Source organism: Gymnogyps californianus, chromosome 5, assembly GCF_018139145.2.
Source record: "Gymnogyps californianus isolate 813 chromosome 5, ASM1813914v2, whole genome shotgun sequence".
Lineage (NCBI taxonomy): Eukaryota > Metazoa > Chordata > Aves > Accipitriformes > Cathartidae > Gymnogyps > Gymnogyps californianus.
Window position 1 is genome coordinate 42704360 of NC_059475.1, and position 18355 is coordinate 42722714.

At 42.5% G+C, this 18355-nt stretch overlaps 3 protein-coding genes across 3 annotated transcripts in view; all 3 read right to left on the reverse strand.

Moving 5' to 3' along the window:
- Positions 1-676: 676 nt before the first annotated feature.
- Positions 677-5252, reverse strand: SPTSSA (serine palmitoyltransferase small subunit A). The gene is made up of 2 exons (XM_050897358.1): positions 5142-5252; positions 677-1932 (listed from the first exon to the last, which is right to left on the reverse strand). Exons 1-2 carry the CDS (start codon positions 5242-5244, stop codon positions 1829-1831), a joined length of 207 nt encoding a protein of 68 aa, XP_050753315.1. The 5' UTR covers positions 5245-5252; the 3' UTR covers positions 677-1828.
- A 2599-nt stretch (positions 5253-7851) lies between these two features.
- Positions 7852-14610, reverse strand: EAPP (E2F associated phosphoprotein). The gene is made up of 6 exons (XM_050898283.1): positions 14529-14610; positions 13706-13887; positions 12234-12332; positions 11747-11870; positions 10773-10895; positions 7852-9272 (listed from the first exon to the last, which is right to left on the reverse strand). Exons 1-6 carry the CDS (start codon positions 14600-14602, stop codon positions 9008-9010), a joined length of 867 nt encoding a protein of 288 aa, XP_050754240.1. The 5' UTR covers positions 14603-14610; the 3' UTR covers positions 7852-9007.
- Positions 14611-15002: 392 nt separating this feature from the next.
- SNX6 (sorting nexin 6) overlaps positions 15003-18355 on the reverse strand; it is a 29968-nt gene continuing 26615 nt past the window's right edge. Inside the window, exon 14 of the mRNA XM_050897829.1 lies at positions 15003-16876. Coding sequence (XP_050753786.1) covers positions 16823-16876 — 54 coding nt within the window. The 3' untranslated portion in view covers positions 15003-16822. The remainder of the gene's footprint in view (positions 16877-18355) is intronic.

The window sequence follows — 18355 nt, forward strand, 5'->3', positions numbered from 1 at the left end:
TTTTCCTCCCCCCCACACAACTAACTCCCTTTCTCAGCAGTAGATGTGTATCAATCACGGTAGTAGTTCGCAAGAAAACATCACAGTACCAGTTTAATCCATGGACAGCAGGAATTTATGCTACATTACTTCAAAAAGAGTATGTTAACTTATCGTTATCTCCATATATACTTAAAATACTCACATACAACTCTGGATACATTAAAAAAAAAAAAACCACCCCACCACCCCAAAAACCTACCTATGTTTAGATAGCCAGTTATTAATAAGCAAAGGCACTAATTTAGTAGGAGACTCCTACCAACTTCAGTAAAGCTACGGTTCACCTAAGAAGTTTGAGGCCCACTGTTCATAGCTCCAAGACGACAACGGAGTTTTTAATCAAATACACATTAAGTTCTTAAATACAGGGGGGAAAAAAACACTCTTTTCTCGTGAGTGTGCATTTGAGAAAATTAAATAAACCTAAAAGACAACAATTTAGTTGTACAACTTAGGTATAGTTCCTGATTTCAGTAGAAGTTGCATAAAAGATATAACAGTACCTGTTATTACCAGGCCATTAAAATCACAATTCTTTGGTCAAGTATCATTTTTCGCCTTTTGCAAAGTTCTGAGAAAAGCAAGCAGCATTCAGAAACACATTAACTTCTCAAAGAAAGTTTTGCATCAAAGCTCTGCTTTTAAACTTTTATTTTTTAAACAACAACAACAAAAAAATCCTCCACTTAGGAAAGTTAGGTTGTCACCATCTTACATTTCAGAATACAAAACTGAAAAAAATCCCTATTAAAAAAAAAGACAGGACTTCAGCCAAGTATTCAGCTACTTATTGCTGTAGTTGTAACTCAAGTCCATTTAAACCCCTATGTTTTGGTCGTTTGTAGCGAGAACATGTTTGGAACACTAGCAGCAATAGAAAACCCCTTTAAAACCTAGACATAGTTACACTGTTGAGTGAAAATTAGCAGAAACCATAACCATTGGAACATAATAAAGCATCCTGTAAAAGTACAATTGAATTGGTAGCTAGAAAAACAGGGTTGATTTAAAGTGCTATCCCAAAGCCTTATGTGGGCCTATGTCAGTAAAGAAAAGTCCTTTTTTCCCCCCACTAGATAAAGCCCAGAACCACAGCACTACTCCAAACATAACGAATGCAGTCTTCACTCCGCCTCAATGCCTCATCTCCCCCACCCTCCTCCAACCGGTGGAATACAGAAACTTGAAATAATTGCTAATTCCAAATTTAGGTGATACACACAAATATACTGTTGAACAAAGTCTGGACAGCAAACAGTACACCTGAGTTCAGTCATACAAACTAACTTTTGTAAATAGGGTTAGACGAATATATCCATGTCTCTAATATGAATCTAGATGTATTTTCTTACAAAACGCATTAATAGAAATATCCAGGCAAATACATACCATACAATAGCAAAAGCTTTAAGCCCCATTTAATAAGATGACTTTCCGATTAAAAATAGAAGGCAATTAAGATTTACTCAAAATTACAATTAAGAAAAGCTTTCACAGTGCAATATTGAAACTGTCACAAAGTTAAGAAAATACTGATATCAAAGTACAATCACAATGTTAAAGTAGACAAAACTACTATACAAGGGCATATCTTGTAAAATTAAAAGGAATGAACACAACATAGGGGACATCTCACGTCCCTGCTCTACATATCTCGTTTCCTAGTCTTCAGAGTCATAATTGTGTCTTTCTGACATTGGTAGAAGTCTTGTTAAAACTAAGAGGTTCATTCTTCTTTGTAGACCAGATTTCAGAGCCCGATTACTTCTTGAAAATACTTTCTTCATCACTGCACAATTTCAAAGTAGTGTAGTATTGCCATGATGTGCTGAGGCATGAACACATAGCCCGTGTACAGTGCCATTCCAACAATGGAAACTAGCATGGAATCTGAATTACAGTTGAGGAAAAAAGCATTTGTAGAAAGTGCATCAGACATCACGTAACTATAGCATTAAAACTTTCCTGGTAACTATCTTATAACATTACATTTTTAAATCAGACAGGTTCAACTGTATTCAGCAATTACAGCTACAGGAAGAACCAACTGAACACTGAAAACTAGAACACCGGTAGGAGCAATTAGCTGAATTACGGAAGGATGCCTTGCAAGTTATCCACTGCCTTGTCATGGACACAAGAGGACAGGCCAAAGTGTGGGAAGGGTGAACAAGGAACAGAAAATGGGCACTGAGAACGTACAAGTTTTTACATGCATTTTCCTCGGTGTTAAGCAAGTCTTGCAGAAGCCAGCCCCATTCAGCCAAGCAGAAAGAAGTCAACCATCACAAAAAACCAAACCAAACCAAAAACACAATAATATGAGTAGCTGTACTGAATAAGAGTTCTTATTTGTGGATCACCTACTCATTTTTAAGCAGACAGCATTAGATGCTGACCTCAACTTCTTGGAATAGTATGACCTAATAGATTTAATTTATGATGCACAAAACACATCTGGTGTGAAAGTTGTACTGTTAACTGTAATAAAGTCAGGAAACCTCAAATCCATTTCTAGCTGCCAGTGTCCTCTATGCTTTAAGTCATTACAATATTTGGATCATTTCTCCATGTGCATGTCACGCTCAGACCCTTCCTCATGGGCAAGCAGCTCAATTTATGTATTCTTTGGCAGTACTTAGGAAAAAGAAACCGCTGGGGGAGCGAAAAGTATGAGTAACATGGTGACATGCACCTTTCTATTTCGCTCACAGTCTCAGAGCATCAGCACGGCTTCGAGTCAAGTTCTGTACTTAAACAGACACTCATTAGTACTTTACTATAGCAGATCACACTGCAAAACAAGCTTCACGTGAAGCTATCTGCTAAACAATCTTATGATGACCGCTTTATTAGTTGAACTCCTAACAGGCACCTTTTGTAAAACTTATATAGAGAAGTGAGACGATAGCTTACAATGTATATGTACAATTGGACTTTTGTCGAGCTCTAAGGTTCTTGAAGCTTTATCTACAGAAATTATGGCATCAGATTACTGAAAGATTATGCCATTCAAAGTTTAAGGTTTCAGAAATTCAAAAGGACTTGAAATTAATAATAACCTGTTGATTTCATCCAACTACCTGCAGAGATTCAGTAAACTTAGACAGAAACACTATAAAAAGCACTAGAGATTAACAAGCATGATAACACTGGACAGCAGTACTCGGTTTCCACGGGTGAAACCAGAGGAGCCGCGCATGCTCTGCGTCTTCGAGAAATCAAGTCACCACAGCACGCATGTAACAAATGCTCTATGACCGACTTCCCTGTGGCAGAGCAGAGGTATTAGTTGCGCTTATTAGAGTGTACTAGCTGCTTGGTGTATTTTTAGTCCCTGAAGATTATACAGTAAGAGATACTAAAATGAAGGTCGACTCATAAATCCATGTTTCCGTATCAGCGCTCACTTCTGATTCCGGAGCACAAGCAGCAGCGAGACACGCAGCAGAGCCACACATCATTAGCTCCCAAGGCCGCTGCTGCACCTGCACCGCATCTGTACAGCACCGGGCACACCTGGCCCACCTACGGCGAAAGCGTCCAGTTTGAGGATAAAAAAACGTTTTGCTGACCCGAGATCGCAAGCAATACTTGTGCCACTCATGACCTTTGTAAGCTAAGTGGCTATTACGTCACTGCAATATGAGCGTTTTATAAAAGTAAACGTGCACACACACTTTCATTTACTTAAATATTTTGCACAAGTTAAAAAGCTGCATGGCTAACACAAAAGAAAAAAAATACTCATGACTAATATAACTGCAGGGAAAGCAAAGATGAAGTTTCCTCAGTGATACAGACATGGCGTAAAAAGAGGAAGGTATGTTAGCAAGGAACACAACATTTTGAAGGTAAGAACCCCTATCTAAACAATTGTGCACAGTAAGTCTGTAAATACCAGAAAAGAGAAATAGCAAGTTATCTCCACTTCTACTGACTTTACACAGGAAAAAAAGAATGTCTGATTGCACAGCTGTAACTTTGGCAACCACTTTTATATAACAAATGTGAGTTCCTTTAAAAAATTGACCAGTATCTCAGTAAAAGCAGCTTCTCACTACTCCTTACACCCTTCTCTTTGTTAATGTCTTAGTTAATTTCTCTTTGCCTCTCAACATTAATTGGAGATGGCTCAGGGTCATTCATATGAGACATCATTTTAAGTCAAGATCAAAACAGCCACACTTAAGTGAAAACTGCCTGTATGAAAGGGCTGGGTAAAGAAGCAAACCTATAAATAGTCTTTATACAGATACCTTCACATCTATCAAGTTCTTCCACTCCAAAAGAGCCAAGCAAACTTACCAGCTCGAGGATTAAATACTCATCTAATAAAAATCATATGACAAAGCAACATGAAAACGTAAGCTTGCAAGGTTTTGCAGCATGCATTTACTTTCCACTAGGCAAAAATACAAAAGAATTCATGAAAGACACCTGTGCTTAACAGAAAGCTTGAGATTTCAGTGCAAAAGACAGCAGAAAGAACTACCATAACTCTACAGAAGAAAAATTAAAGGAGAAATAACTTCAAAATATAAACTTAAGCCCGAGCATAAATTGCTAGACGCCCAGTGACAGGATGTGGATCACCAGCACGAGGATTATTCCCAAACTTGGGCAGCACGTTAGCCTGTGAAGGTGAGGAGCTCTAGCCCCTGCCTGCGAGGAGGGGACAAGCCCCGGTCCCGGGCGGAGGCTGCCGCTCGCCCGCCCGCCGCGGGCACCGGCCGCGCTCGGCGCCCCAGGCCAGCTGCCCCCCGGCACGGCCCCGCCCGGCCGGCCCGGCTCTCCTCCCGCCGCCCCTCGGCCCTCACCCCCAAAAAAACCCCGCCGGCGGCCACCCGCCCACAGCACGGCCACGGCCCAGGCGCTTCCCCGGCACCGGGTCGCCCGCCTGGCACCGCATCCGCCGGGGAGGCGGCGGCCGGGCCGGCGGGGCCGCCACAGCCGCCCGGCGGCCTCGGGGCGGCCCCGGAGCCGCCGCCGGGCACAGCGCGGCAGGGGGAGGGCAGCCCCCCGGCCGCCCAACGCCGCGCACACACACGCCCGCCCCGCCAGGCCCCGCGGGCAGGGTCCGGCCAGCAGAAGGATACTGAAGACGGTGCGCTCCCAGGGCTCCAGCATGTAGAGCGCGGTGATCAGCAGGTACTGGTAGTACAGCCACGACATCTGCTTCCAGGCCGAGCCCAGCGCCATGGCGCGCCCCGCGCTCTCCCCGCCCGCCAGCGGCCCTGCGCCGGGCCCAGGCCGAGCGGAGACGGGGGGCGGGGGCAGCCCGGGGCCCGCCCTCCCGCCGCCGCCGCCGCCGCCGCCGCCGCCGCCGCCGCCGCCGCCGCGCCCGGCCCCGCCCCGCGCCCGGGCGGCCGCTGCCCCCCGAAATGGAGGCGGCGGGGCCTGCGGGCCGCAGGCCGGCAGCGCTTCGCTGCATATCCACGGCAAGCCTCCATCCAGCGCTGGATGCCAGGGCATGGCGGAGGCACGCACCAGCACACCGACAGCGCCGTACCCTGCAGAACGTTAAAATCCGGCCGTGCGTGCCAGTTTGCGTCCGATCCCATTAAATTACGTGGCTGACAGTGAACCTGGAGTAAACGGCCGGTCTGAGTCATACCTAGGAGATGGTGCTGCAGCCTATGTTCTCTCATCCTATTTAATCTACATTGATGTCCTGCGAATTGCGGAAGTCCCGAAGACTGTGCTCGGCAGGGCCCACGGGAAGTATGTTAAAAATGCTCTGCAGGAGTCTTCAGTGTCTTCAGTTGTTAGAGGGTAAAGCCCACCCAAAAACATAGCTCATAAATGAGACCTTAACATGGGCCGACTCTGACTAGATTAATCCCGTATGAATGGGAAAAATAAAGAGGCAATAAATCAACTGTTTACTGTAACTGTTGCTAACTTTGCACTTCCCTAAGGCACCTGGGGCCAGAAACCAGAGGGTGCGGAACGCCTCTGCCCTGACTGCTAATTGGCCTAAGGTAAGGAGAAAATCCGAGAGATTGGCCTGGGACTGCACGACTGTTGGCAGCTTATACTGGCAATCTAGTTTAGAAGGCACTAGTTGAAAGCCTGCTGGAAGGGGACGTACGCAATAATCAGGCACCATGACTAAGCGGAGCATGAGGTGCAACCACTAGGCACCAGGGCCAGGCCACCAGCCAGGACCTCGCACGCCAAGTGTGCACACCGTAGATTAGAAACGGGTATCGCCCCACAATACTCACCCTGCTTAGTAAATCAATTTGCGGTTATATCAGAGCGGTGTGATTCTGTTCTTGCAGCCACCCCGCCCCTACCTTCACCTGTGCTATTAGTACAATGAAAAATGAGGAAATACAGTCGCAGGAGGATGCACATATGAATTATTTACACAGATGCAAAATACAACTACAGTACCAGGAGATAACTGAAAAAGAAAACCGGCTGGCAGAGACAACTGAAGACTGTACTGGTTTGTGTGGCAGAATCTGAAAAGGGATTTAATTCAACCAGAAGACATTTAGACACATTTTATCTATGCAGATTTATTTCAGCACAAGAAGAAGAAATGAGAGCATTCACACAACTAATACCCACACACAACTGGCTACAGGAGCTGTTGTCCCTATCCAAGACCACTGTTGCATGTTGCAAGTGCTGCTGGAGGAGTCTTGTGTTGGTGTTGCTGCTTGAAAAAGTGGTGGTAATCATGTAAGCCTCTCTGCTATATAAACAAGTCCAAAGTTCAAGGACAAGTGAGGCATTCAGCGCAACTAAAGGCATTACTCCCATTCAAAGCTGCAAGAATGTTATCAACATGGGGCAACCATGTGCCAGGCCTGCCTGCTCCTACGCTTCCTAACGAAGCTCTGCAATTCAAGTGATAAGCAAGAAGCAGCAGGAAGAAAGTACCTGATATGAGAGGAAAGGTACTGTCAAGAGGCATGCCAGCTTCAAAATCTCCTGCTACATCTGCCCTAACCCACCAGGTGGTGCCCAGGCCCCTTACACCTTTTCAGCGTGGTGCATACTTACGAGACCTTTTTTGCTAGTTAGCCCCTTAAGAAAATTGACAGTATTCCTCTGTACAGTTTCCCCTCTGTCAGCAGCTCCATTCTACCCCTGCTTAGGGACTGCCATCACCTGTTTTTCCTCCTGCTACCACCCACATCGACACTTGAGCCCTTGAATTACATTCCCACATGCTCATGTTTCCAGTAGCTCAGTGCAAATACCCTTAACCTGGTGCCACACAGAGCCTTTGCGCTTCACCTGGAATGTGAAGACAGCTACATCGAGGCCAGCAGGCCCTACAGGACAGACTATATCCTCTATCACATCTGCTCCTCCACACTTCTACTAAGAAGAAACAGTTCTTTGTACGTTCAGAATTTTCCATACACACCTCCTGGCTCATGGCACACAGTAACAATTTATCCCACTTTAGATGATCCCATAGCTATCAATATGCAAGTCAGACACTCCACTAATCAGTCTGACTGCAGGTAGCAAAGATGAGATTGAGATCTTATCTCAGGCAGATCCCAAGCCTCAAAACAAGTATGGCTCAATTTTGATGGTAGGTTGCACGTGCAGAGGAAGGTATACCGTACTAGCCAACCAAGTGCTCAGCAGCTGCCTCAACAGTTCTCTACTTCATCAAGCAGAGGTTAAGCTTCTGCTGACTCCAAAACAGTAAGTCAATGTTTTCCTCATGTAATCCTGACAGAAGAACCAACTTTTTTTTTTTCCTCATCTCATGTAACACTGTGTAGAATGAGTGTGTGTAGATGAGTAAAATACAGCACCAGGGACTACAAAAGGTAACCAAAGAGTCACAAGATTTTATTATAATCTGAGGCACAAAAGAAGTATGTTCTTCAGGTTCCTACCTCCTAAGTTTAAATATTTCTGACAATTCCTCAAAGCACATATAACAAATTATTCCTAGTACTATTAAAAGCAAAAGCATAAAGATGAGATTTTTTTCAGACAGACCCTTCTTCAAAGTGAAATGTTAAATATCAGGCTATAAAGAGGAGACGTTACTTACTAATAAAAACCAAGAGTTCACTTCTTGGGAGCACGCCTGGAGGAAGAGAGGGAAGGATCCATTGTTAACATTGCAGCAGCTTCATAGACTAAGCAAGAAGTCTAAATATCAAGTAGCAGAAGCTCTTTATGCTTCCATAAAGAAGTTGTAAACGTACTAAAGAAACAGAAAAAGCATACAAATTAGCTCTATGGTCATAGATCTGACCATAAATTTCTTCTTAAAATGTGTCATTGTAAGGAAAAAGGACAACAGAAAAAACACTCCAGTATTTTCTTCATACACATATTTACATTAAAAACTCTTAACTGTATTTCTAAGCATTAATATGTTGATTTAAATGATCCATGCCAGAATGATTCATGCCAGCAAACTTGATAGAAGCTAATCTTCCACTCTGTATAAATAAAAGTTTCCATTTTTGAGATCTTAATGGGCCAAACCCCCAAATATAATGAAAATTTGGTTTATCAAACCTACCTGTGTGCAAATCTACCAATACCAGCCTAAAGCAGCCCAGCATCCTGACTGAGAGTTGTTTACCACGTGCCATAGAAATGACCAATGCAGCTATGGAGAACCAGTTACTATATAGTATTTATTCTAAGCAGCAGTTCTAATACATGGTGAGATAATGGATAGTATATATACAGGGAACGATCATAATACACAGATCTTACATCATATTTACAAAATTTTAAATCCTCAATGACGCAACCACCTGACAGTGTGAAAGAATATTGCTCTCAAATGCATGCAGTTAACTGTATTCCTTTCGTAAGCTTTGCAAAAATCCAACCATTATAAAGTTCTCTGATGAAAATGTACATTTCAAGACTATATTTAAAGAAGGCTAACATGCCTGCATTTCTGATACTTCACACAGTCCTAAAACAGCGCAGGATTTTTTTCCCCTGCTTTTGCACATTAGCAGTGGCTGGCTAGAACATTGAAGAAGTGGAAAACTTCATCTTTATCCATTACTGCCACTTCAGTTGAGCATTCAGTACATAATACTGGATGATACACTTCCTCCTCTTCTTGATTTGATTGTACACAGGTAGTTTCTTTGCTGTGCTTCATTTTCTTACTTCTTTTCTTTAGCTTCTTTCTGTATTTCAGAATTTCCTCTTTGTTAACAATGCAGTTCATCACAAACATTGCTCTATATTGTGTTTTGTAAGATTCATGTCTACGGAGAAGGGGAGAAAACGCAGGTCATACCATTGGTAAAACTCTGCTGCTAAGAAATCGGTTATCATCACTGGAAATGGGATTAAAGATAGGAAGTACCATGCCAAAGGGCTGAAAGCCAAATAAATATGAAGTTTTATAAACAGAACAAAAGTCACAACTACAAAAATCATAAAAAAATAGAATTGGGGCCATCTGTCTTGTTTTTATGGCATTTTTAAAAACACGCTGGTTCTTCCTGAAATAAACACCCCAGAGTACAATGGTATTGGAACTACAGAATTATGCATTGCTACGTATAGCTGATGATAGGCAAAAGATCGTGAAGTTGCAAGTGCAAATGACTCAACTACTGGCATTTATATCCTAAAATGTCTTGCAAGCCTGAAATTCCTTATTTATAAATAACAAACATTGACACATCACACTTGAAAAAGCATGTCTATAATAAAATAGAAAATGTATTTTCAGCTGTCATCAGTGTAACAACTGCATAGCTGGAGTATGTAGCAAAATTCAGGGCTGCAGTTCAGTTCAATCAACACACTGGCCCTCAGGCTGCAGTTTTACAGCAGCCTAAACCAATGTAACAGGTGGCTGCAGAAGTCCTATCGACTTCTGCTGGCTTTACTGCTTGTATAACGCTGTGCTGAGCTATTCCAGTTTATTAAACCCACAAAAGACGAGTCTGACAATAAAAATGGACCATTTTCTGTCAGCTTAGCAAATTTAAATACTTAACTATAGAACAGGGTCAAGGAGTACCAGAGCCTGCAAAGGGAAGAGAGTCAGAAACAGCACCCAGTACTTAAATGATTTTCGGCCGCTGTGGAATTTCAACCTCAATCACCAAAAATACTCAATAAATGAGAGGTAGTTTATTCCTCATTTCACAAGATTTCTTTCTCCTTTAGTCCCAGTTCAAGAGCCCTCTCCTTAGCACGAGTTAGCAGTACTAACTAGGTTTGCAGTGCAGTCAGACACTGGAGAGCTGCCAAACACACTACAGATTCTCACCTAAATGCTTTCCAGGCACTTTTAAATGTAACTATACTCAAAACCACAACCGCTAAGACTCAAACCAAGTAAGAATACACTATCTTGATTTTGCTTAATCCTCCCCTAAACAAGGCACTTTTACACAAAAATAACCTGGAATAATGTTATTCCTCTAAACATCAAGCCAACATATTTATATATTAAAAAAAATCTTTTTAGACTCCATGAATTATTATTTTTTTAAAATAGTTTACCTTCTCCACTATGCTAAAGTTCTACCCTGTTCTTCGTCATCTCCATGTTGCAGGTTAAACTGACCATCATTCTTACAAACTAGCATTCAGCCCTAAATCTGATTCATATACACCTGCCTTCTCTTTATTAGTGCCACCTTGCAAGACAGAATTGATAAAATCAATTGATCAAATTGAATACACTAAAAATACAGCTGACCGAAAAAAAGACATTACAAAAAGACCCCTTATTGGTCACTAATTACCTCTGGCAGTCCAGGCATAACGTTGTCATGCAAGCAGGGCAATTCAAAACAGCATCACTGTTTGGAACAGCTGAAGGTTTTGTCTGCTGCTGCTGCTGCAGCACTCTTCTTTGATTACGGTACCTACCGATTCAAGAAAGGAGGAAGGAGAGACAAAAAGTGAAATTACGTGCCCTTACTGTCGGGCATATCAATTCAACTGTCAAACCTTTTTTATATTGAAATACACCAATTAATATTTGGCTCCTTCTGGACACCTTTTTCAGTAACTCAAAGCACATAAATAAACAAACAGGGGAAAAACACATACCAGTATCTTTTCATTTACTTTATACAGAGAATTTTCATTTGGTGAGACAAATACATCTGGCATGAGAATTTGTGCCTAATAACCCTCTCCTCTGATGAGGCTGGCATCTCAAGTGTAATCTCTGCAGGAAACATGCATTAATATTTTCCTTTTCAACAGATTTACATGTAGAATTTTACTTCTGCTGCAACAACCATTTTTCTACTTCACCCTTCAAAAAACCCTCAGTAAAGCAGCTTTGTGCTGTTCCTGTTTTATCTGAACATTTTGTGGCTTGCTAAATTCAAAGTTTTCCAAAACTAGAAATACAATATTTAGCAGGAACAGATATTAATTTAGCAATCAAAGTATCTCACAACCTCTTCATCCACAGCAGAGTTATTTAGATGAAATCTACAGACAAAACTAGCTTACAGAACTAGGAAGTCTTGATTTTAAAAAATTGCAAGTTTTAGAATTGTGTAATTTTGAAGACTCAGCTTCCATTACATACACATAAAAATTTTACAGGCTTTTAAGTTTCATATGCTGTAAATTCTAAATAAAAAATATTTTCACTGCATGGACTTGACAGCATAGGCTTTTTCTCTATATTCACCATTTTCATTTAAATTTTTGAGTTTACGTTAAGCATCCTACAATTCAAATATTTATGGTCTCTTACCCCCTCCTCTGTGAGTCTACCCACGCTTGGTCTCTACTGTCTTCTTCTGGGTCATATAACAGTTCATCATTGGAAAGAATCCGACGTTGTTGATGTTTTCTATTTTTCCGGACATCCTGTGTAACTGGAAAGATTTGTGCAAGCACGTGTTACATCCATCAGACATATGATGATTCGCTACTTAAATAATCAAAGTATCAGTTTTTCAGTTTTCCTTTTCCATACTCACAATAAATCTAAACTAAAACATAAAGGTCTAGCTCATCTCTCTTCCAAATGCACCACCCCAAAGCATTAATGCATCTTACATACATTGGGATACATCATAAAGTTGCAGGAACTACATTGAGACGATATAGGCTGGTAATTCCCCCCAAAAGGCCGCCTTCAGGAACAGCCCCTTGGCCCCCAAGAGGATTCTACAGGATCTGAGAAAGAGAGTGCTACTGTAAAGATGTCCTCCTCTCTGCTCTCCTTGGCCATTTACCTATTTTATCTTCATCCTCTGAATCAGAATCAAAGTAAATGTCATCATAGTATTTTGAAGTGGTGGCAGGTCCCGTCTGCCCAGTACTTGAGGAAGTACCTGTGTGTGAAATTAGAGAGAGAAGTGGTAAGAACACCCCACCAAAAGGACAGCAAGTATACAGCGCAGAACAAACCTAGGTTTCCAAGTTACTCTATCCAGAAGTGCTCTACTTTACCTGGGTATGTTAAGTAACAGCTCTCCCAATTTATTCCCACATCCTGATCATCCACATTGCTTGTTTTATTTCATTTACAGATGCACTCTCAGAGCAAAGCTGCTCACTCCCTCTGAGATGAACCTCAGGTACAGTTCAAAGGAAAGTTTCTCCCAAGGTACGTTCCCTTTAGGCATAGAGGACACCACATCAAATATGCCTGCCTCTGCCCTATATAATCCACATAACGTCAGACACTCCACAAATCTTCAGTCATGCGAAAGGAATACAGGTGTGGCACATTGTTTCACAAACTTTGATTACAATAAAATTCACTGAAGATATCCCCCAAAATTTCAGGGCCACAGAAGTTCAAAAACAACCTAAATGAATTGCCAAGCATATCTGTCAGAGCTGGTCTGCACCAAAAATCCTATTCTGTGCTGGATGGATGTGCTGGTATAAATATCGCTACATCTTAATTGCACAACCAAAACCTAAAGATCAGATTTCCCCACTAACACACATGAAACTAATAAACTCGCTGAATGCAGAGTGAAGTCCCTATGTTAAAGTGAATACTACATTGATTCTCCAGGAAATTAAGAACACTTCACTAGGTGTTTTGTAATAGGTAAAAAGAACATATGCTCTTCAAATGCCAAAGCAATCCATCTCTTGCACCCATAGTACACAAACTCCAGAACACACAGATCTTTTAATATAGTTTTACTATTTGATGTAACAATTATAAGCAGGTAAGGGAGGAAGAGATTAATATTTTTCCCGACTTTTTCCCCCAACTGATTTGGGATTTCAATCTACCATATACTATTCCTTTCTTCAAGAAAGGGCTCCAAATCTTGATAGCCACCCGGAGCCACTAGACAAAGTACAAGAGACCACAACCTGCTCAAGAGGTTTCTAAATACATATGAAAGAACAACTGAAAACAAAGAGAAATCAAAGAGAAAACTAGAAAAAAGGGGACTGATCCAACAAAGAGAAATCATATCAAAGCAGGAAATCAAAAGTTCAGAAACACCAAAATCGAAGTCTTAGGAAAGATGAAACAGAGGCATTCACTGAAGTGGCACCTGGTGACCATTTCTGCAGAGGCAATCAGCCATTTTAAGATTTTCCATAGGCTTCAAATGGCACTCGACTGTCACCACACACATCTCTAGCCACAAGAATAATACGCTAACTTCATACCTTAACCGGACACCGCTTAACTCACAATTTTATACGCGAGCAGCTGGTAAATGCAATTTACCTGTTTCTGGTGATTTCCATTTGCCTTCCATAGTCCTCATGGTGGTGTTCAGCTCCGCTTCCATCTCCTTTTGGAACTCATCGTCACTGGAAGACTCGCTCTCCCCAGTCAGGCACTCCCGTATCAGCTTCCGCTTCTGGTCAGGAGTGCCATGTAAGAGCACATCCACCTCATCTTCTGAGCTACAAATATTTAAGCGTTACACGACTAATTATGATAACCAGCTTAAAACATTGACTGAGTCATTTGGAGAACGAACATCCGAATTGTGTGGAAGCATTAGGAAGCACTTATCCGTTTATTTATGGGAAGTGTATTTATTAAAATGTTTTATTAGCTTGTGGGTGTGAAAACTCTGGTTTTAATGCAAAGGAGCTTCAGCTGACTGGCTGCGGCCTGCCGCGACGCCTCTGCAGCTCTGGTCAGCGAGGCTCCGTGCAGGAGCAGAGATCTGTTTACATGCTGCCGTTTGTAGGGTTAGAAACGTAAATACGCCGGTTTCACGGAAGAAAATCGCCGCGGCTGTTGCGAAGCGATCCTCCTGCAACCCCCGCGCGGCACCCTGCAGCCCGGCCCGGCCCGGCCCAGCGCCCGGGGCCGTGAGGGAGCCTCGCCGCCCGCGGAGCCCAGCACCCGGGCCCGCCGCCCCGCCGGACCCCGCGGAGCCTCCCCGGACCCCGGCCAGGAGACGCCAGCCGACAGCGGGGAGCGGAGCGAAGCGGCGGCCCGCTGCCGCCGGGACGGAGCCCCCCCGGCCCGCCCGCTTCAGGCAGGGCAGCGACAAGCCGCCCTGGGCCCGCCCGCGGCGGGGGCTCTCCAGCACCTGCTGAGCGCTCGCTCCTCGTCGCTGGGCTCCTCCACCACGTACGGGTCGTCCTCCTCCCGCAGGCAGCTCATGGCGGCGCTCGGCGGCCCGCCCGCTGCCGCAGCCAGCCCGGGCCCGGCCGCTTCCGGGCGCCCCGCCGGCTTCCGGCGGCCGAGCCCCTCCCGCCCCGGGCCTCCGCCCTCGCCGGGGGAAGACGCCCCCCGCCGCCTCGTCCCGGCCCAGCCCGCGGCGAGGCCCCAGCGGCTGCCGGGCAGCCCCGCCGCCGGTCCGCCGAGGGGGGCGGAGGGCGGCGGCGCGGCCCGGCAGACCCGCCGGCCCCTGCGCTCCCGCCGCCGGTGCCGAGGTGGGTCCCGGCCGCCCGGGGCTCTTCCTTTTTCCCTTGGAGTTGCAAGTCCTCGGGTCACGTTTTAAACATTTTTCTTCACCGCTACAGAGCCAGGGGTTAGAGCTTTAAGAGACACACCCAATACCAAGAGGCTTGAAAAAAATTTAATGCGCTAGTAACACTGAACAGTGAGGACTAATCTAAAAACTGTTCCCACATCCTACTTAAAATATTTACAATTTTGTTAACTGTATATACATTGTAATCTTTGTCCCTTATAGTCTATTTATAGATGAGTTCCTTAGGAATTATACCTGTTATATCTGGAAGATGAACAGCACAGTATTACTGTAGTAGCCATTGCTGGAAGATACGCTACATGAGTTGCTAATAGCCATTGGGCACTGGTAATCAAAGTCTGAGGCTATGCGTGTGCAACTCAACGCACAATGCAAACAGCATGTTCAGCTAAGAAACTTCTCTGCCTTCGAAATGTTCTGATGTGCAAGGCGGCAGGGTAAGTATACTACACTGTGCAATTCACCCTGTTTGAGGAAAAAAAAAAAAACAACAGAACAAACCACACGCCTCTGCAGCAGTACAGGCAGTCCGTAATCGCAGAGACATGGACTTACATTGATCTGCATCTCCAAACAGCCCATTCACCCCAAATTCTGCTGCTCTATTGAAGGTCTACAAACCCGTGTAAAGCAGCAATCCCACTGTGAAAAGCAATTCACCAAGTAAAGCCTAATTTTATGACATCCTGAAATTACACAACAGAACAGCACCTCTTGGAAAAGTTTCATGGTTCAAGTAAGAGAGACAAAGCAATACAACAAATAAATTGGATTCATAGCTCTAAGTTTTAAGTCCAGCTAGCAGAATGAGATCCTTTTCAGGCATTTCTTTATTGTGGATACCTTTACTTCTTATTTTCTGAAGCAAAGCTTCTATCTGTATCAAAGTGGGGCAGTATTAGCTTTCATTGATATTTTATGCACTTTCTGAACTCCCTTCTGCTACTTTATTTCCCTTTTCTGGAAGGAAACCCAGGAAGTTCTCTGAAAAGCATTTCTGCCAAAGAAACTGCAGAGTCAGCCACCAAGCTCAAAACAATTTAAGTACACTGGATAGGAAAGTCACAGACAAACGGATAGGCAAACGGATAAACCTGAGAATGCAAGTGAAAAATTACCAGGCAAGTATTTAGTGTCAGACCAATCCAATACTTACTCAATGGTTTTACAGGATGAATAGAGAAAAAGCTAATTAAATTAATCTGATTTACTAGAAAATATTATGCTTATAGATGATACAATGTCTGCATAATTTTAGAAAAATCATCGATTTCATGGTTTATTTTACAATAATTGGATTAGTCTACAAGTTAAGGCAAACATACTAATGCATTTGCTTTTCTTTTTAAATCATAGTTATAAAGGTTACACAAAGTTCTCCAAAATTTCTAAGAAATGTTCACAATTGAAAAAAAGATTAAGTTTCTTGATATCAGTACATGGAAAAAAACTAAGACAGTGTATACAATGCCATTATAGTAACAATATTCAAATATCTAATGGTAATATTTAGGCCATTTGAACAATGTGCTTCAAATGGTGAAATTCAGAAATTACTTACAAAGGTAAATAAGATCGGCAGCCATATCATAGTATTCATAACATGAACATAATTATATTGGCTATTTTCACAAAAACAGAGCATTTGGTTTCTGAACAATGAAAGCATATAATGATTAAATAAACATGAATATGTATGTATAACAAGTATGCTGTTGCTTCTGGAGCTACTTTCAGGTGTTTGTTTTAATTCTTTTGAAAGAAGGAGCTTGCTTATGTGCACTTTGTCAAACGTTTTCTCCCGGGAACTGTAAATGCCTATTTAAAGTCATGAAAACAAAATCCAGAGGAGGGCAGCCCTTGTTACTGGGAGGACGGAGCGTAGCTTATGTGTCACCATTTAACACTGCCAGGCAGCTCTGCAGCAGCTGTAAGTTACCCTGTAAAAATAAAGAAAAATATGACCACATTTTCCTACTTTCTTTTACGCTTGTGGCAAAAAGATGGTTTTTAAATAGCAATGACACCACTGAAGGAGAACAGATAGGTATTAAGCTTACGTAGAACTATTTATGTAAGTAACTTTTATCTTAAATAATTTTTTGAATGTAGGAGCATTGTGTCATGGAACTCAACAGACCCAACTTGAGGTTCAAAAATAAGCATTTAGTACCCTTTCCATGTTTCTTCACAAGTTTCTTACTAAAGATCTAGTCTGGCCACAAAAACTATTCACTGCAGAGCACTGTCTTAGCAATGAAGTTCAAAGTTACAAAGTTTTCATTTTTTATATAGTATTGCCATTACTCTGTCACTGGAATATTATTCACAAAGCAGTATTCATATATTATACTGAATACTGAATTCATCAAAAGTGTTAACCAATTCACAGCACTCTGTACCTCCTCGCTACAGCGGCCATCTAAGCTCGTAGCTCTGTTCAAGGACAGGCCTTGTCTGAAAGACAAAAGCCTGATTTACATCCTTAGCCAGGTGATTTAGCCATCAAAGTTGAGTTTAGCCATTAGAGCCGGAGCTACAGAAGTGATTATCAGAACATTAACTAAGCTTTATCTCTAAGGCCAAGTTCTGCCCTTCTTTTCAAACACCTGTAGGTCAGGTTTTAATCTTATTTAAAGCATTCTGACTCTACCATAAAAACATACAGGTTGACTTTCAGATTTCTGAATGAATTTACAGAACTGACACTTAAAAAGATACCCTTGTGAATTAAGCAAATGTGATTGACACGTAAGCCAGGATTTACCTTCCAGAAAAAAACCCCCAACCTGGTATTCACAGTATTCACATTGGTTTGTGCATTCATTTATGCTTAGATCACTTTAAACTACTGGCTATTCACTATTAAATAGCTGGACTAGATTTGTTCCCAAATCTGAAATCTCTGTGTAACAATGGTAGGGTGTTGACAGTGTTAAGAGTAATTCCTATCAGGTTCAGATAAAAGGCAAGAAAAAAAACAGTCTGAATGCCCAGTTATAAACATGGGAGAAACTGCTTCCTTCTAAAAATTTTTTGGATCCAAAAAGAAACCTGTAAAGCAAACTTCAAACAAAAGCATGTAATTAAACAGTATCAGTAGCTGTGATTTGCATGTCCTTGATAAACGGTCCACACAAGTACTAAAGAATTTGTTATTCTTACTTTTTCAATTGAAAGCATTCCAAGTGACCTGTGGTAGACAGGCAGAAGGACACTCGTCCCTCAGCCCAAACAGGTATGAAATCTTAATTCTATCCCCCATTAAGGTTCTTATAATCCAGATTAAGCAATTAACTAAATTAAAGGCTTCAAAAGTAGAAGATTCCCAGTTGTGTCTACTGAATCCTTTTCAGTCTTCTCCAGAAGACAGCGATTTCAGTTATGGCTTCAACAGCTTTTTGTCCTTTTACACCTAT